Below are 19,373 nucleotides of genomic sequence, written 5' to 3' on the forward strand. Positions count from 1 at the left end.
CAAATTCTTGTTCCTGTAGGTACACAATATAGTCATCCCTAATAGAAGATTTTCTTTGCCTTTTAGATCTTCTTAAATCGACTATATTTTCCTCATGTGTACTTTCTTTATTGAAATCAACAAGTGTATGGTCATGTTCCTTATGAAGTGGTACCTCTTCACTTGCTCCATTTTAGGAATCAATACCAAGTCTCTTGTATCATGACTCCCATTATCAATTCTATTTTCAAAAAACATAGTAGTACTCGTTTCTATTTTCCTAGTGTAATGATTAGGACAATAGAACTTATATCTTTTGGATCTCTTTGGATAACCAATAAAGAAACAACTGATGGTTCTTGAATCCAATTTTCTTTCATGTGTATTGTAAAGCTTTGCTTCAGCTGGATAGCCCCCATATATATATATATATGATTTAAACTTGGTTTCCTTTCGACCCATAATTCATAAGGAGATTTGGGAACAGTTTTAGTAGGAACCCGGTTTAAAATATACATTGCAGTCTTTATGGCTTCACCCCACAAGAATTCAGGTAATGTAGAGTCACTAATCATACACCCTGTTATATCTAATATGGTACGGTTACGCCTTTCAGCTATATCATTCTGCTGAGGCATTCCAGGCATTGTATATTGAGCTACAATACCGTGTTTCTGAAGAAATCTAGCAAATGGTCCCATGCTGCGACCATTCTCATCATATTTTTCATAATATTCACCACTTCTATCTAATTATACAACTTTTATTTGTTTATCAAATTGTTTCTCAACCTCTACTTTGAAAACCTTAAAAGCATCCAAGCTTGAGATTTTTTCTTAATTAGATAAGCATAACCATTATGTGAGAAGTCATCAATAAAAGTGATGAAATATTTGTCTTCGGATATGGATTGATGAGAAAACGATCCACATATATCTGTATGTATCACTTCAAGTAGTCTCGAACTTCTTGTGGAATTTTTTTTGATACTTTTAGTTTGTTTTTTCTTAATGCAATCTATACAAGTACTGAAGTCCGCAAAGTCAAGAGTTTATAAAACTCTATCCTTTACTAATTTTTCAAGCCTCTTTTCGAGATATGGCCTAATATTTTATGCCACAACCCTGATGAAGTTTCACTTTCATGACTTGCTTGGTACCAATATTCATATTTACAATGCAGGGTGAGAAGGGAATGAGAAAATGTTGTATCAAGATTCATTTCGTACAAACCATCACATAAAATTCCACTACCAATAGAAACATTGTTTTTCATGATAGAGAAGGTTTTAATCTTGAATTCAAAAGTATATTCTTCTGCATCAAGGCGAGACAAGAAAATCAAGGTTCTAGAGATAGAAGGAACATAAAATATGTTTGGTAAATCTAAACAAAAACCAGAATCAAGAACAAGTCTGCAAGTTCCAATAGTCTTTCCTTTAGCTTCTAATTTATTCCCCATGAAAATGGTTTTCTCATTTTTATGTGGGTTGTGGGTTGTCAAAAATTCTTGCATAGAATTACACACATGAATTGTGGCATCAAAATCTAACCACCAAGCATTAGAAGGAACGTTAGCTAAATTGGCTTCAAAACACACTAATGAAAGGAATTACCTTTCTTTTCAAGCCCTGCCTTATGCTTTCTACAATCCTTCTTCACGTCTTTTCTTTTTACAGAAAAAAACATACCGCGGTTTTCTTATCTGCACTGTTAGATGCAGTAGACTGTGCACCATTATTTGGTGGCCCTTTTCTTTTAGATTTTTCTTTGCTAGGTCGTTTACCTTTATGACCTTGTGATTCAATGTGGACAGATTGTAATCCTTCTCTCTTTAATCTCTCTTCCTCTTGCATGCACATCGCAGTAAGTTCATTCATGGTCTACTTATTCATTTGTGTGTTAATAATTGATATTAAATGGACCAAACTACAAAGGAAGAGAGTTGAGAATGAATTGCACCAAAAAGGGCTCCGAAATAGTCATATTCATAGAATTAAGTTGTTCAGCCAAGTCATGCATTTCTATAATGTGTGCACGCACACCACTTATCCCATCATACCTTTTAGTTGTTAAGGTGGTCATAAGAGTCCCCGCAATCGCTTTGTCAGAAGCATTGAATTGTTGCTCAATAGATGTCAAGAATTCACGAGCCTTAATGTTAGCAGAAACTAATTTGTGAATATTCTTCGCAATTTTGCTCTTCATGATTATAAGGCTTGGGCAGTTGGAACACTCCCAATTTTCATAAAGAGTTTTCTCTTCAGGAGAGCTTTCTACGGTGGGTTCGGTAGGCTCATCAATTCGAAGGCACAAGTCCAGATTTAAACATCCCAATATAATTAGTATTTGCTCATGCCATTCAGAAAAATTGGAACTATTCAATTCCGAAATATTGGACATATTTTCTAGAAGTGCTTAAGCCACAACTAAAATCACACAAAAATCATGCTATAGGTTATCCTTAATCAGACTTATTACATATAAAGCGCTATTGAGCAATCTAGTGCATCATCATATCCCACCTTTGGGTCAAGAAAACGACATGCGATCGATTCACTCTATAAGCAATCTATTGCATAGCCATATCCCACTTTTGGGTAAGATATTACGACATGCTAATGATTCACTTAATAAGTCTGATGAGTAATCTAGTGCATCATCATAGCCTACCTTTGGGTTAGGATAATGACATGCTAGTAATTCACTCAATAAGTGATGTTCCTTTATTCACTTATATAGCATTCATGTTACTAATATTGAATTGGCATCTACCTTTGGTTATAATGAACAATAATTCAATATAGTAACCTTCCATCTTTAATAAATCGCCTTTGGGCTAATTTATCACCTTATGATGGCAAATCATAATGCTTAATCAACTCCACCATAATATCTTCAAGATTGGGAGCCACTTTGGTGACTACCAAATCAATTTGATATATATACTCAATAGTTGATAAGCAATAAGAATATTTCAATATCAAGTATTTCAGACAACATTAAATAATTGATATAACAGAGTCTCAAAACAATTTTAATCAATTATTTAAATAAACTAATATGAAATGCTCAATAATTGAAAATTGGTATGTAATACTTAAGAAAGTTATCAACAATTAGTTACTTTCAAGTAATCACCATATAAGCATATAACATGTCTCCATAAAATCAATGGCAAACTTGATTGGTTTTAAAAAAGTACATTGAAACCTCGCTCTGATACCAATTGTTAAAAATATTAAGGATCTTGGGTTTACCTTTACTAATCATAAATAATATAACATATTACCTTGAGCCATTAACATAGCAAGTGAATATTGATAAGAACCTTCAATCGTCAAACAAAGACTTTTGATCATGAGTATAGAATCTACAATATCGAACCAAAACCTTGAGATCACGAACAAATAGTACAACTTGATCTTCTCTCTCCTTACTCTCTTTCTCTATGCTTATGGTTGTGATGGAAAACCTCACAAACGTCCATTAAGTGGAGAGAGAGACCAAGAGCCTTTTTATAGTCCCTTAGACGATTCTTCCCATCATGAGTCAGTGTTTGGCTCTTCATCTTCCTCCTAGTTTCAATGTATTTTATCGAATATCTTTATTGAATCCATGTGCATGTATGAACTTGAACCACGTATAAAGACTTCTTGTACATGATCTATACAAGAAGGAGAAGTGTATGTGATGGATTAATTGTACATTCATCTAATAGGTACAACTTTGGTCATACCCATTAAATACAATACAATATCTCCATCATTCTTTATATCACAAAACTCTTTATATATCTTATAGAATTTTGTGATGACATTAATGTGGTCATGAAGACCACTAATTCCAACATTATACAAAACTCTTCATGTACCTTATAGAGTTTTGTAATGACATTAATATGGTCATGAAGATAATTAATTCCAACATTATACTATTACACAAAACTTTCATGTGTACCTTAGTTTTGTGATGACATTAATGTAGTCATAAAAGCCACTAATTCCAACAATATTGTATCATTACACAAAACTCTTTATGTATCTTATAGAGTTTTGTGATGACATTAATGTGGTCATGAAGGCCACTAATTCCAATAGGAGAGGCTGAGAGAGATGAGGTCTCCTTTGAAATCACATCTCATGTAGGCGGATTGGGACATCCCATCCACTTACTTAATGCAAGTCTTGGGCACTCTAAATTCAACCACATCTCATGTATCAATTTCTGCAAGTCAGACCAATCCCGTCATAATATATGGTAAGAGGAACTTCTTGGGTTCATGAAATGGGCGACTCATAGCATTACTTTTGATAAACTGGTCACCCGCCAAAGAACCGACTTACATCAGGTCAGGACCAATGTCACGCATAGAGCCAATGTTCCAGATATCAGTTAGGTCTTCTCGTTTCTCTACCTTATCTCATACTTCATGGCTGCAACAAACATTCTCAACCATGGTTTTTATCCTCATATATCACATAAAGCTGGCAATTAAAAAAGAAGAAGAAGAAGAAGATAGAGGCTTCTTTCAGGTGAAGGCTATCTGGAGAAGTATGTTAAGAAAAAACAAGATAGCATATGGCAATACTAGCTAGTTCTTTTATTGTTTTCACATTTCCCGTGGTGGTTGTTGGCTCAAAGAGTAGAAACTATATGAAAACTGTGGAAGAAATAATTAAAAAGCAAAAAACAAATGAACCAAAATATCCGAAACCGAAAGCACGGATTTCCCTCTACCCGTTCATGACGCTGGTAAGAGTAAAACATGCTGCGGCTCCTTTCAGCTCATTCTCAGAAGCATGCTTCGATGACTTCACCGTGTCCTTCAGCGACAACTCAGAGCTTAAAAAATTAAAAACATGAACCAATCATCAGATACATATAGCGTTCATATAAAACTTCATTCTACGTCAAAACAGACGGGCTCATTGATCCAACCTTGATTCACAGGCAGGATCTTCGTCTACAGTATCAAAGTATGGTGATATTTCATCATATTCATGCTCCACTCCTGAATGAGTTTGGGTACTGCCACTGTCGTAGGAATTATGAGTCCAAAATGCTTCGACGTTCTTGTTATTATCAACGTCGATGTTGGTGCGGCTATCCGCAATGGAAATTAGAGTAGGTAGGGTGTCGAAAGGCAGATGGTTAGATGTATTGGCAGTAATAGGAAAGGAGGATGATGAGGACAACTGGTGGTGGTGGCGATGGAGAGAAAGCTGTGCATTGATGGCATCCAGCTCTAATTGAATGTGCTGAATCTGGAGATGGAGATTGAAGATAAGGCCTAGACAGCCATGTACAGGATGGCGATCGCGGACGTTGGCCTCGTAGATGATAGAACGCATGGCCTCGGCCTTCTGCGGCGGTTCGAGGTTGTTGAGGATCTTCAGGATGTTGCTGACGCCGAAGAGGCGGTGGGCGTTCTGGAACTGCTTGGGCTGGTCAGGAGGGAAGTAAGGGGCGAGCGGACAGTCGGCGGAGCACCTGCGACGCTGGTATTTGCACGCTGCGCATGCCTGCCTCGTCCCGCCCTTCGCCGCCATCAGTTGGCTGCCTTCTCCTTATGAGGAGGAGGTTGGTGGTCGTGAGTCGTGACGTTCATGGGTTGGTGCTGTTTTTGAATGTTTCCGGGAGCGTAGAGGGAAAACAGAAGGGGTTGTGGAAGATCCAGACGGGTGGAACTTCCGGATTTGGCGTAGGGGCGAGTGAATGGTAGTTTTGGAGTGAAGACGAAGTCAGAGGGGCAAGAGACGTGGCCGCTGTGGTGGAAGTTGGAATTGGCACGTGCAATGGATTTTTAGATGAGCTTCTGGCACGTTTAAGCCCCGAAACGGGAACAAAGTTATCTCTGACTGCTATCTAAAAGTCAATTTTAGATTACTAATAATCCGCATTTTGGATAATTTAATTTTTGATAATTTAAAATTACTATTTTTAGCATGCTAAGTTTGAGTGATTAAAGATCTCGTGGTATCCACAATTAACATATTTAGTATGCCACCGAAATCTAAGATGATTGACTACATATTATCAAAACTATCTAGTATGCCATAGAAATCTAAGATGATTGACTACGTATTACCAAAACTATTCTTAACATTTACCGAAAATCTAAGATCATTGACTACGTATTACCAAAACTATTCCTAACATTTATGTGTTACACGAAAATCTAAGATCATTTGGATTGTCGTCTTCTAGTAAATGATGAGACTAGAAAACTTGATGCTCTAATTAGATGAACTCGACCAAAAATTTTTGATGAACCGGTGTGGATTCAAGTGGTCCAAACATGGTAAAGTATACGGCATTCCTATTCATTAAGATTGTTGGATGATAAGTTCAGAAGGCTGATATATGGTAATCCAAAAAGAGTTCAAATAAGGGTAAATTACTTCAATAGAAAACTAGAAAGATCTAAAATTCTCTCTTGCATACTTTAGCAGCTTACTTTTTGTCTCAAGCTCACCAAATGAAAATAAAATCTTTTTTCCTCTCTAAATTTATTTTGGTTACCAAATTATTGAAAATTAACTTTGTCCTCTAATTATTTTTCCATTTTTCTCCTCTAACGAGACAGCTAACTAAACCATACATTAGTAAGTGCAAGATCCATTCACTTATAAATGGCAATATAGCACTTTAGATGTGTTGGCAACCATGAAACTAGCATCATCCAGTTATCCTAGTCCAATATGATATCACAATGTAACATGCGACAAATTAGATAGGTAAAATAAATGTTATGCCGTGATAGAGTTCATCTTAGCTAAATCGTCTGACATTAACCATTTCCAGAACATTATAGATAGAATTTTTTGCATGCATACCCTTCTAAATATTAGAATTTGCGCAAATACCCTCCCAAAATTAATATTTTCATGTATATCCCCACCAAACACTTGTTTTATGTGTACTCTCTTCTTCTTCTTTTTTTTTTTTGTGTGTGTGTGTACCCATATCATCCAACGCTGTTAAGAAGTTAGTGATTTAAAATTAAAATAACGAAAATATCATTAATAAGTAAACATGCAAAAAAAATAAAAAAAATATAGGGGTATACATAGAAATAGAAATTTTGAAGAATATTTATACAATTTTATATATTTAGGAGGGTATATACACAAAAAAATTCTTAATTTTTTGCATAAATATCCTTTTAAATATTGAAATTTTTTTGAATGCCATCCAAATTGATATAAAAATTACATGAATAGAAATAAAAAATTAAAAAATTTTATATATAAACCCTTCTAAATATATAAAATTGCATAAATATCTCCACATAGTGTTATTTGTATATCTACCTTTATAATATTTCTTTTTGCATATCTGCCCATTGAGGGTATTCCAGTTATTTTTAATTTTAAATCGCGAATTTTTTAATGGTGTTAGATGATGTGGGCATATAAGCAAAAAAAATAAAAGGTATAAACGCAACATAAGTATTTATGAAAGTATATATGTAAATATCAATTTTAGAAGGATATTTATGCAAATTTTAATATTTAGGAGGATATGTGCACAACAAATCCTTGCAAAGTGATGTCCAACCCAAAAAAAACCCAAACACTTGGTTCTTTTCAACAATATATGCATTAATAACATCTTTCTCGCACAATAAAACCGTTAATGACACACTGATAAAAACTAAGTGCCTTTACTGACATTATTACTGATAAATGAAGGAGCGAACAGCTTAATTCCAGACCATTTATCTAAAATAAGCAAGCTCTAGAGCCTTTGCCTTTTCAGCTGCAACGGAAGCATTTGGCCTGCCCTCCATAGTATATGCCGTCGCCTGGACAAGCCATGCAAACTATGATGAATAAATTGCATAAAGCAATCCCCCACATAATTCCTACAGGCAGCACAATGCAGGGGTTTTACAATAGCTTCTAGATGAAATGTGAAGCAACCTTTTACCTTGTTAACATATGCATAAGACCATCTGTTCATTCAAGCACTTTCTATATTGACACGAATCGATTTTATCTTATTATTGTACCTATGGTGTGCCTAGAAACTGTATACCAGCTTGCAGCTATATAATTACAAGCATAGTTCTTCCCAGAAGTATGTAATCATGATTAATAGGTTTCCATGAAATGCATCTAGTAAAAAGAATATTAGATGCAATCAGACATGAGGAACCAAGAGAAACAAATGAGGGAAGAGAAGATCATGTGGAAGCATCTCAGAAAAAAACCACATGACCCAGAACGTGCCCGAACTTATTTGTGTAAAATTTGTGGAAAGTAGAGAGAAAAAATGAAAATGAAGGAGAACAAAATTTTAATGGTCAACTGACATGGAAGACAAATAAAAGCTCGTTCATCAAGCAGAGATACCCAAAAGTCCAATTATCGGATATGCTTGCAAGTGAGGATAATCCAAGAGTTCTTTAGACAAGAGTGAACTGAAGAAGACTTTAGACACGCAACAAAGATGTCACAACAAAGATGTCACAAACCAAGAATCGAAGACGTTGGCTTTCAATATAGTCAGGGCAAATCCAGAAAGTTGTGGGATCTTCAAGGCTCTGTTAAAGTTTCCAACACAATAAGTTCGTGCCTTGCACTTTGAACTTGCATACCGTTTATATGACTGCCAAGAATTTAAACCCTGTGATACCCATGGGCGCAAATGACAAATAGGCAAGACGTATGAACGCTCTCTCACTCTCTCTCTCTCTCCATGTATCATGGGCATATAATTTTGCACACATAATATGAATTTAGAACCTTTGCTTTTTGAAACAATAAGGGATTTTTATATGATTGCCAAAGGTCCGCTATATTGGTCCATGCAGAGATCAAAATCAAATCAGAAAGAAAAAATATGAAGACAAATATAGAGGATCTGATTATAGAGCATACCAGCAAGCGCCACAAGAAAGGTGCCCCATCCCTTATGCTAACTTGTTTCTCAATTTCTTCAATTGCTGTAGTGCACAAAAATAATATCAGTTCTACAAAGAAAGAGGGGGAAAAACTTGGGATTTAACTAACAGAACTTCGCCTACCCTTGGAGGCTTGTCCAACTTTCAACAAAACAATGATCCAAACTTCATTGAAGACATCAAGTTGTTCATCAGATGCTCCAATGATCTAAAATACATATATAGAAAGAAAACTCACTCAGACCCTGGCAGAATGAAAATGCTTTCATTATAAAATGATTATATTGTAGGAAGTAGTCATACTTTGAAGTCAATGGCATTAAATTTTGGACCAAGAATGTCAAACACTTTCTGATAATTGCCCCTTCCATATTCGTAAATGGCTTCTGCAAGCTGAAATTTAATTGAAAATAAGTCTAGTGGATTAATCAACTTTCCAGCAAGACAGAATTAAACACTTTCAACTACCCAAATAAGAAGTGTTTCCTTATTAATTTAAAATAAAAAAAAGGATTCAGACTTTGATATAACAGCAGAAACATTGTTATCAAATATTAGTGAAATGATTTGAGTACTAAAGAGTAATATGCTGAAATGCAAGGATTTGCAATAATAATAGTAGTATATGACAACAGAAAACAACAATTTGAATCATGGGTGGCACCTAGTAATACCTAACAAGTCATAAGCAATACCAGCAAATATAAAATGTCTCAAACAAGCTCCATGCGGCCATGAAATTCCTCCAAAATAGGCCTATGTTATCTGAAATATGCAAATGGCTGTCTTGGATTACTATTTCAGTTTAGTCTGCCGAAAACCCTAAAACTTTTAAGCAAAAGATTTCATTTCAGCAAGAGGAAAACCACAAAATCTACAAGGCTTCAACATGACACTCAAACCATGAAATCTATATGAATGCCCTCAAAGCATCAATGTACAAGATTTATTCCTTCGCAAAGCCAAAGCTCATCCATGCTCATGTAACACCTTTGTAGTGGATAACAATTATGTATGCTTCTTTCGGACTTTGCTCTCTAATCAATTAAATAGACCTACAAATCACAAGCTATAGCCACTAATCTGCAACTCAATCTAAATGTAAATTGTTAGCTCCTAAACTCCTAACTTTCTTAGATTCTTTAAATAAGAAATATAGAACAAGTCATAACTGTGGAGGGTAAGCCTTGGCGCAATAGTACGGTTACTCCAAGTTGACTTAGAGGTCACAAGTTCGAAATATAGGAACAGCCTCTTTGCACAAGGGGATAAGGCTGCGTACATCTGACTCTCCTCAAACCCCGCAATAGCAGGAACAATGTGCATTGGGCTGCCCCTTTAGGAAAAATTCAAAATGTCCTGTACCTAAATTCCTAATTGAATTTAAACATGTGAAGGAAACCTAAAATACACCAAATGCACGCTATCAGGTCTCACACTGAAGGACTAGGAGAAATTCCTCCGCCTCTACGTCAGACGAATCTTGAAGCTAGTATATAACATCTAGTATATTGGAAAGATAGGACAAAAGGATGCTTTCACATTGCTAACTCTGATAGAACTAACTGATGGATCTGTTATCCTATCACTTCTACCTATCAGTGTGCTTGAGGGAGCTCCTCACATTTAAGTGTCCTGTTGACCTATAAGTGAGCAACAATGCATCTAGGATGTTCTGCTGCACCAATCATGTGTTGACCTCTAACAAAGAAATATCAGGTCAGTGTAGGGGCGCAGGTAAAGCACCAAAATATAGCAACCATTAACAATCTTCCATATAAAAAGGTTTCAAAAAATGCTACACAAATGCTAGTGCATATCTGAATATTTTTGAGACATGGATAAATCAACAAGAAAACAGAGATGTAAATGATGCCTACTGGTATCCCCCTTTGCATTATGTGTTGTTTCTTCCTGCCCATCGAATAGATCCTAATAACAATGAACAGTTATCAGAAAAACAGGAAAATATGTCATGGTTCCCACAAATTACATGAATGTAGGTTACTTCCTACCTTGACTTCATGGACTTGAGTAGGTCCTCTGCTTTATGTATCTTGTTTGTACTAGCTAAGGCCCACAGTGCCAACAGATCAAGCAACCACTCCATATGCCATATAGACTGCAGAAGGTACAGTGCACACAGAGTTATTAATTGAACCACAATTAAGCATAAAGGAGCATACTGCAACGTACTTCAGTTACAATTATTTTTCCAAAGGTTTTAAGAACTGATTTTGGTACCTGTAACAGTACGCAACTGCTACACCTTGTATCGGGTATTAATGTGGTTTACTCCTTCAGAACAACACTAAATGCAGATGGTGCTGGTAATACTTCCCAACCAGTATGGTACATTACTCAAAACCATGAATTTTTCCTTCTAACCTTTTGCCACCGTTAAGCTCACCTCAAGGGTTTCTAGTACTGTTTATAACCAAGAACCCTAATAGCTCTACCATTGACTCAATGATGGTAATTAATGTTTATGCTACATCAAACATTTAACCGAACATGTGAACAGGGGCTTGCACCAGTGGTCATACCCCTCTACTTAGCAAACAGATGTTCTAGGTTAAATTCCTGAGTGGTGCATCCCGAAAAAACCTGGACCTAATTAATCATGGTGTATGTAGGTCTCCCTCCCTTTCTCTAAAAAAAGATGGGGGGCAGGAAGCAAACATGAACAGATATGGCCAACCATACAGACCTGGTTTACTATGCCTATGAGATAAAAGTATACAACATTGATAGAAAACATCTGAAGTGTCTAAAAATGGGGGTGGGTAAGAAAGCAGATATAAGTCCTGAAGTAAGTGATGTTCTCATAAGCCCAGACAGGTAGGATCACTTGATAGGAATAGGTAGATCTAGAATTTTAAGAAATAAAAGTTGCATAAATTTCATATTTGACAATACAATACATAAATATTACTTCAGATGCTTTAAGTATCAAGGTTCACCATCTCGGTACCAGACCCTATACCGGTGCCACACTAGCATAGTGTCGGTATGGTACGGTACGAAATTTTTTTGACGTACCGAATATTGGTAAGCCACCCGTACCGGATACCAGTATCGAACCAGTATAGTATGGTACGTCGATACAGCATACCTTGCTAAGTGTGGTCGTAATTAACTATGATAAAATAGTACTCTAGAGAGCAGATTGAAAGCATTAGAAGTTAATAAGAGATTCTAGCCACTTGGTGTTAGAAAAAACTTTCTAGACTTTAGTTTGTTTATATATAGCTATTCAACAAGCTTAGGTTATCTTTGTATGAAATGGTGCTTCATTTAGACTTTACATGCAGAAATCAAAGAGTTTTTATTTGCAAGATAAGTTGTCAAGAACAAAAATTAGTTACCTTATCCTCAAGTCGATCTGCTAGTGTCAACAACCTTTCCTCGATATAACCCATGTGGTCCCGCACATAGACCCGCATCAATAAGCCTAGAGCATTTACATATACCTGAATGCATGAGACAATTTTGAGTACTGCAAACTAGGATGTGCTGACAAGAATATCTATAATTATACCTCTCCTGGCTCAGCATCGCTTTGTTCCAGTTCCTTCCAGATATAGTGATCATAAACTTCTAGAACTTTGGGCAGTGGAGAATCACCTTCTAGATAACAAACAGCAACATGCCACCAATTGTGAGTATACCTGAAAATAGAATCAGCAAAGCATCTAAATTGTTTGAAGGAAATCCCGCACTTTATTTCCTAGAAATTTGAAAATTTACAACATAATATGATAAAAACCTCCATACATGAACGAGGAGTAGGAACTCCACAAGGAAGAACAAGCTTCCATGAAATCCACGGCTTCTTTAAAACGACATTCATACTGAAAAACATGGCATAACTTCATGGAGAAAAAAGTCAATTTTTGAATCTAGTAGATACAATACATATAATGTTTGGAATCACTTCTTATTACAAAAGCTACAATTTAAGAAATAAAGAAAAAAGAGGTTATAGTGTTGCACTGGATAGTGATTCTGTGCATCAAGAATCAAGAGTCAGAAGTGGACTTCAAAAGGCATCCATATAGTATGTTATAATGATTGCTTTATGTAGATTAACTGTTCATATGTATACTCTAGGGTGCATGAGGAGCGATAAATTGAAGGAAGGCCCAGTAAGTGGTAAATTTAGTGTTTCTCGCAAGACAGTGGAGGTGAAGGTCTAAATGGGCTACAAGCATCTTGTGTATTGTGCAAATTCACAGCTAAAGGAAAGGATCCACTAACCAAATGCTAGAGCTGCCACAGTGCTACAAGTTCCAGCTGACAAGAAAGATTGCACTTGTAAAGGACCTTTTCCCAATTTCAAGAATTGAAAATAACTCTCCCCCACCATCCAGTAATGTGGTTAGTCCATTTCTTACTGCTATCTCCTGCCTCTTGTTCTTCTTTATGGCCATTTCTCAGTGCCTTTTCCGTCGCTGAAGCAGCTAATGATCAAAGGTCATCCATGGTGATGTTTGATAATGAATGCACATCAACAGACATTGACCACCCTAGTAATAAGGTACGTGAGCCTGTATTTTCTTTTCTGAATTCTCTAACTATATTGGGCACTACTGCATCCTAAGAGATATACAGCTCGAATCACTAATCCAAAGTCATAAATCTGTATTTCTCAGTTTACTCCCACATGTCAAGTCATGAGGTTGTAATAAGCATAAGTCTATTAGGTTCCATGTATCCATCCCAAAAGCACTTGAGAAAATGTCTTGCCTGACTTACCTATCAGTATCATTTTTCATATGATATATAGGGTCCTTGAAATTATTATAAATCATAACTCTTCACATAAAAGAACCTCAGAGCACAAGTAGGGGATGCAAATACATTGCAGACACTGGTAACTTATCAATGTTAACGAGGTGCTATGGAATAGAGCATCACAAACCATGTTTTTGTCCAACAATTTTTCCTATAAGAAAGGAAAAGGAAAAAAGCAGATAGAAAAAACTATAAAATACATGGCCAAACATGCAACAATTGGCTTTATGTCATAGTCATAGTCGCAAAAATCACCAAAATGTAATGAGCTTAACATATTTTTTATAGTTCCATCACTCATTTTTTGTACTACACAATTGACCAAGCATTACCACAATATACAGTTATCAGACCTTTTGCACTTTTATCTGTGTATTGCACCATTATTCTTGGCATTTAAAAATTTTATCATCATTTTCACTTTAAGAACAAACATTTGTCTTCATGAGGTCCCAAAATCCATAAAGGATAAGCCGTATGCATGCCATGACTTATTATTCAAGTAAACAAATAATTGAAAAGTAACTTTTTGAGAAATCAACATAAGGCCATATGGATGTTTACCTTATGAAGACCCTAAAAGATTTCACTTACATTATGTTGTGACCACAAGTCATGTTTGTTGATGTCAATTCCTTTCCTTGCAGCCTTCTCAGCTTCAGACATCCTTCCAAGCTCTAATAATGGAAAAGCAAGCATGCCATAGATGTAGCTCTGATCTTCATTTTGTGGCAGTACCTAATTAATAATTGACTATTAAACTTGCAAAGAAACGAGCATCACTACATTATTTATTAATAGTTTATTAATGTAGTACAATAAAATAAACAGAGGCTTCCGCACAAACACAGAAAGCTTCCTATTGATTATTAAAATAATTTAGGAGGTTGAAGGCTGAAAACAAGGATACGATTGGAAGTTATTGCAGAGCAGCTAGATCTTAACATTTACATGCTTTTACATTAAGGCAACCTGTTCGACTAGATTCAGTGATAAATCAGCCCGACCCATGTAGAAGCATAGGATCTGAGCCCTCTTAAGTGACACCAGATCTTTAGGGAACTCCATCAGCAACTGCAAAAACAAGCATCATGGTAAGCAATGATGGCTCAACAGCCCCCCTGAGAAAATATTGACTTTCCTTGAGAACAAAAACAATATGCTAGCAAATTGATGCACAACCTAAATATTTTATTAAAAAAATCTTATTTCTTCATTAATCAATAACTATTAATATAAATCAGTAGTTAATGAAAGAGTGGAAAACTATCTAAAAGATTACATTAACAACCAGAAACCATTCAAAAGGGGACAATTAAGTCAAAAGATGCACCTTGTGACAGCTAATTGAACATTCATATTTTGGAAGGAACAAGTTGACTGCAAGTAGAATGAAGAGAAATTGACTAATCACCTAAGAGAAAGTACAAAGTTGACTGGAACACTCACGTCTTTGAGCTCCCATCACAAAGTTCTGACCCTGTTAAGGTATTATACAGCTGGTGTACAGAGACCAATGGAAATCCTGTTGCATCACAATCACATGAAGCATGACATCCCCGATCCACAGAGATGGAGTCAGATAGCTTCAGTTTTACAAAAGTGAATCAAGGCAGGTAGTTCCTGATTGGGATATAATTTTCACAAAGGAAGCCAACAATGTTGCTGCCACTAATTATTCAATTGATGCCTAGAGGAAAATACAAGACATCTTTTTCCATCTAAAGCATTATATCCCGCCAAACTTGAAGAAGAGAAAATTCTTTCCTTTTCATTAGATAATCAGCATGTAGTTAATTTCAAAATAAAATACTAGCCACAAACTTGTTCCCAAGAGATATGGGCACATGATATTGGAAAAACAAAGTTGCCCATAATTTGATTAACGCAGAATGTGAAAGATGATTCCCAAAGAAAATTCCAAAAAGAATAGGATGCAATAAAACAGTAACCCATAGGAAACTTCTTAGAAAAAGAATGCAATATCAACTACACAATAGATTAATGCTCTGGGTAGGTAAGAAAGCAGAAGAATTGCAGCAGACCAGGTCTCTATGGGAACAAGCCAAACAAGGAACCACTATGGTCCCACATGTATCGGTATATCCTCCTATAGATGAATCAAAAGAACCATCATAGTGTTGCATGTCTCTGCTACAAACTTGTGAACCTTAAAAATGCAGCCATAAAGAGAATAATTATGGCTGCAATCTATCAACATTTGTTGAATAATGACAACAATGTTACAAAATGATATCACATTAAAAGAAGCTCAAGCAATTATTGGATGTGATATAAAATCATAAGAACATCTGAAACAGCCTATGGTTGCAGCTCCACCAATCATAAAGTTTACCACAATGGATTCCCTGGTTGGAGGATTTTCCACAACAAGTGGATAGGATTATCTATTTGGGGCCTTGAAGTTAAGTGCTTTCAAATGGGAAATCAAACATCAGAATTTAAGCAAACTAAGCATCAGTTTACTGCAAACTGAAATTTATGAAGGGAAACAAATGAGTGTTTCCAAGAGTATCCCAAATCAAAGAGTCTCATGTGGGCAAGAGAGCATCCCTTTTTCCAACAAAAACAGATCGTATAAAGTGTAGATTTTTCACTTCCTGCTTTTATGTCTTCTGCTGATCTTGTAGAACTATCATATTGGGGTAGACTTGTGTATTCTATTTTAAGTAAGATTGGTGTCTATTGTATAACTTTGGTTAGGAAGTCATATCCTAAATTTTGTTATAAAGATATTTTGGTTTCACTTCACAAGAGATTCCAGCAGGATCAAACTTTCATCATTTTAGAAAGTTCTGTTTTTTTTAAAATAATTGTCAGAAGATGATTTAGATTTCCAAAAGAGAGAATATTTTCATCTTGCAATCAGAATTTTGCAACATTTTAATAAAACAGTGGTTCTCTTAGATGCATTAGATGCCCCAGTTAAATTACAAGGATATCTTTCCCTTTGAATTAATGAAATGGTGGCAATTTATTTGTAAAATCATATCATTTCTTCATCGATTCTCTCATTAACATTAACATGAAAAACAACACATATTCGTTTAAGCCTATGTTGCCCTTATTACTGCTCTAAAATGCTACAAACTAGACAGTTGAATACCAACTCTCTTACTGCCTTTTCTAGAGAAGCAAGAAACAAAGACAGGATTCTTATATAATCCCCAAAAAATTCCAAAATCAGGACTTGGATGATCAAGAATCGACACAATTTTAGAGAATCTTTAACTCTACAAGCAGATTTTTAATGAAGCACACTTTTAATCAAATTGCCTTCTCTGATGAAAGAAAGAATCAGTAGAATACAATAGGAACCGCAGTTTCTTGGATGTGGAAAGTAGACCGGCAAGCCGACACAATTCGAGAGATTCTTTAACTCTGCAAGCAGATTTTTAATGAAGCACACTTTTAATCAAATTGCCTTCTCTAATGAAAGAAGGAATCAGTAGAATACAATAGAAACCGAGGTTTCTTGGACGTGGAAAGTAGATTGGCAAGCCAACACGATTTGAGAGATTCTTTAACTCTGCAAGCAAATTTTTAATGAAGCACGCTTTTAATCAAACTGCCTTCTCTAATGAAAACAAGAATCAGTAGAATAAAATAGAAACCACCGTTTCTTGGACGTGGAAGGTAGATTGCAAGTCGACACGATTTGAAAGATTCTTCAACTCTCCAAGCATATTTTTAATGAAGCATACTTTGAATCAAATTGCCTTCTCTAATGAAAGCAATAATCGGTATAATACAATAGAAACCACAGTTTCTTGGACGTGGAAAGTAGATTGCAAGTGGTTAGGGATTCCAAACCTCCATATGTCGCTCAACGGCAGTGCCCTCATCCTTCTCCTCTCCCACCAAGCAAGAAATCGCTCTGAAGACCGCTTTCTCGTACGAAGTGGCATTCTCCTGCACCCAACAAAGAACCAATTGATAAGAATCCAAAAGGTAACAATAAAAATCCAAACTTTCCCCAGAAAAAAAAAACATCAAGAACAGGAGAGAGCGGGGGAGAGAGTAGTACGAGGGAGGAGGCGGCAGCGGCGAGGAGGGAGGAGGCTTTGGAGGGGTTTTTGGGGGCGAGGAAGTGGGCGGCGTGGGAGTTGGCCAGGACGCAGGAGGGATCGTGGAGCGGGGCCTGGAGGATGACAGCTCGGTTCCGGCCGTAGGAGAGGAATTGCTCATAGTAGGAGTCGACAGCGGCGATGCAGGCGTCGGAGGTCGTCCTCACCGGATGGCCCCACCGGTCCGATCGCGTCGGCGTCGTCGTCCTCGCCGCGGCGTCTCCATCCATCGCTCTTCTAGCCTCTCTCTCCTGCTAAGTCGGTTTGGGTTCTAAATTCCATTACCGAAGACTTACCACTTGGAAGCGCCACTGATGAAGCTCGCATATATCCCCGTCAACATCGTCTGACGTGGCAACCGATTATGTTATCTGCTAGTTTATTGTAGCGTTGATGCTGAGCGATTATTCCTATGATGACCGTGTGATTCTATCAAAGCCGCTGAAGCCCTTGTCCCTGGCCACATGCTTTGTATGCCACAAGTGCCGCGCGACTCGTTCCATAGTTTAAATAATAATAATAATAATAATGCAAATATTGGTTATCTGGGTTTGGAACCCGTCCAGCCTTACCCTATTTTAGCTAGTTTCTACTAATCCTCTTTCTTTTTCTTTTCTTTTTTTTTTGGGTAGAAAGATAGGAGGGGAGGGAAAGGGGAGGAGGAGGGGCAGAATCCCACCCGCGTAGCAGCCCCCCACTGAGAATATTTGATGCGGGTCGCAAGTTTCCGTTTGCCCTTCCCAACCCATGGAAAACCCTACTGGACCATTTACGTGTGAGTACGTCACCCCAGCACCACCTCAGTATTGATGGGAGGAAAGTGTGAGGATCCGTGCGGGCGTATGTTTAGTCCCACATCGGTTATTCGCTGGGTAGATCTGGATACTTATACAGGATCAAATAACTCAAACAATACCTTCCGGCTAGCTATTTTGGATGAGATTCTGGATTGTTACAAATGGTATCAGAGCGGATCTGGCCCATAACCTATATGGACTAGGGGACACTGCAGCATGGATCCATTGGGGCTAACCACGGACCAATTGTGGTGTTTGTGATTAGATTTGAATAGATTTGAACCCTTGGCCTGACGAGGACGTCAGGGCTTGAACGGGGGGAGTATGTGAGAACCCGTGCGGGCGTGTGTTTAGTCCCATATCGATTATTTGCTGGGTAAATTCTGGGTATTTATATAGGATCAAGGAACCCAAATAATACCTTCCGGCTAGCTATTTTGGGTGAGGTCCTGGGTTGTTACAAATGATATCAGAGCGGACATGGCCCATAACTTATGTAGACTAGGGGACACTGTAGCACGGATCTATTGGGTTGACTACGGACCGATCGTGGTGTTTGTGATTAGATTTGAATGGATTTGAACCCTTAGCCTGACGAGGACGCCAGGGCTTGAACGGGGGGAGTATGTGAGGATCCATGCGAGCGTGTGTTTAGTCCCACATCGGTTATTCGCTAGGTAGATTTTGGATACTTATACAGGATCAAGGAATCCAAATAATACCTTCTGGCTAGCCATTTTGGGTGAGATCCTGTATTGTTACAAAAAGCATATCCATACAGAGCCATCCGGGCATGGGGCAT

General features: G+C 37.0%; 2 protein-coding genes across 3 annotated transcripts; both read right to left on the minus strand.

The window, feature by feature from the left end:
- Positions 1 to 4,714: 4,714 nt before the first annotated feature.
- LOC103721971 (LOB domain-containing protein 22-like) lies at positions 4,715 to 6,958 on the minus strand. Its single transcript, XM_008812365.2, has 2 exons — positions 4,920 to 6,958; positions 4,715 to 4,823 (listed from the first exon to the last, which is right to left on the minus strand). The coding sequence occupies exons 1-2, from the start codon at positions 5,528 to 5,530 to the stop codon at positions 4,715 to 4,717; spliced, it is 720 nt and encodes a 239-aa protein (XP_008810587.1). The 5' UTR covers positions 5,531 to 6,958.
- A 518-nt stretch (positions 6,959 to 7,476) lies between these two features.
- On the minus strand, positions 7,477 to 18,075 carry LOC103721965 (tetratricopeptide repeat protein 38). Of its 2 annotated transcripts, none has more exons than XM_008812360.4 (13): positions 17,735 to 18,074; positions 17,521 to 17,619; positions 14,659 to 14,760; positions 14,281 to 14,424; positions 12,667 to 12,761; positions 12,431 to 12,560; positions 12,258 to 12,362; positions 10,905 to 11,011; positions 10,770 to 10,821; positions 9,193 to 9,282; positions 9,013 to 9,097; positions 8,867 to 8,931; positions 7,477 to 7,788 (listed from the first exon to the last, which is right to left on the minus strand). In XM_008812360.4, exons 1-13 carry the CDS (start codon positions 18,002 to 18,004, stop codon positions 7,702 to 7,704), a joined length of 1,431 nt encoding a protein of 476 aa, XP_008810582.1. In that variant the 5' UTR covers positions 18,005 to 18,074; the 3' UTR covers positions 7,477 to 7,701. The 2 variants fall into 2 exon arrangements, with proteins under 2 accessions (XP_008810582.1, XP_026666170.1); XM_026810369.2 differs by having other exon boundaries at positions 7,711 to 7,848; positions 17,735 to 18,075.
- Between the last annotated feature and the right edge of the window lie 1,298 nt (positions 18,076 to 19,373).

The sequence above is a fragment of the Phoenix dactylifera genome, chromosome 16 (assembly GCF_009389715.1).
Source record: "Phoenix dactylifera cultivar Barhee BC4 chromosome 16, palm_55x_up_171113_PBpolish2nd_filt_p, whole genome shotgun sequence".
Taxonomy (NCBI): Eukaryota; Viridiplantae; Streptophyta; class Magnoliopsida; order Arecales; family Arecaceae; genus Phoenix; species Phoenix dactylifera.

Bases quoted from the DNA above. Each gene is read 5' to 3' on its own strand.
- LOC103721971 (XM_008812365.2), bottom strand. From the start codon at position 5,530: ATGGCGGCGAAGGGCGGGACGAGGCAGGCATGCGCAGCGTGCAAATAC. The intron at 4,824-4,919 runs GTTGGATCAATG...TAATTTTTTAAG, and splicing joins GATCCTGCCTGTGAATCAAG to CTCTGAGTTGTCGCTGAAGG.
- LOC103721965 (XM_008812360.4), bottom strand. From the start codon at position 18,004: ATGGATGGAGACGCCGCGGCGAGGACGACGACGCCGACGCGATCGGAC. The intron at 17,620-17,734 runs GTACTACTCTCT...TGTTGGGTGCAG, and splicing joins CCGCTGCCGCCTCCTCCCTC to GAGAATGCCACTTCGTACGA. The intron at 12,561-12,666 runs GTATGGAGGTTT...TTCTATTTTCAG, and splicing joins AGTTCCTACTCCTCGTTCAT to GTATACTCACAATTGGTGGC.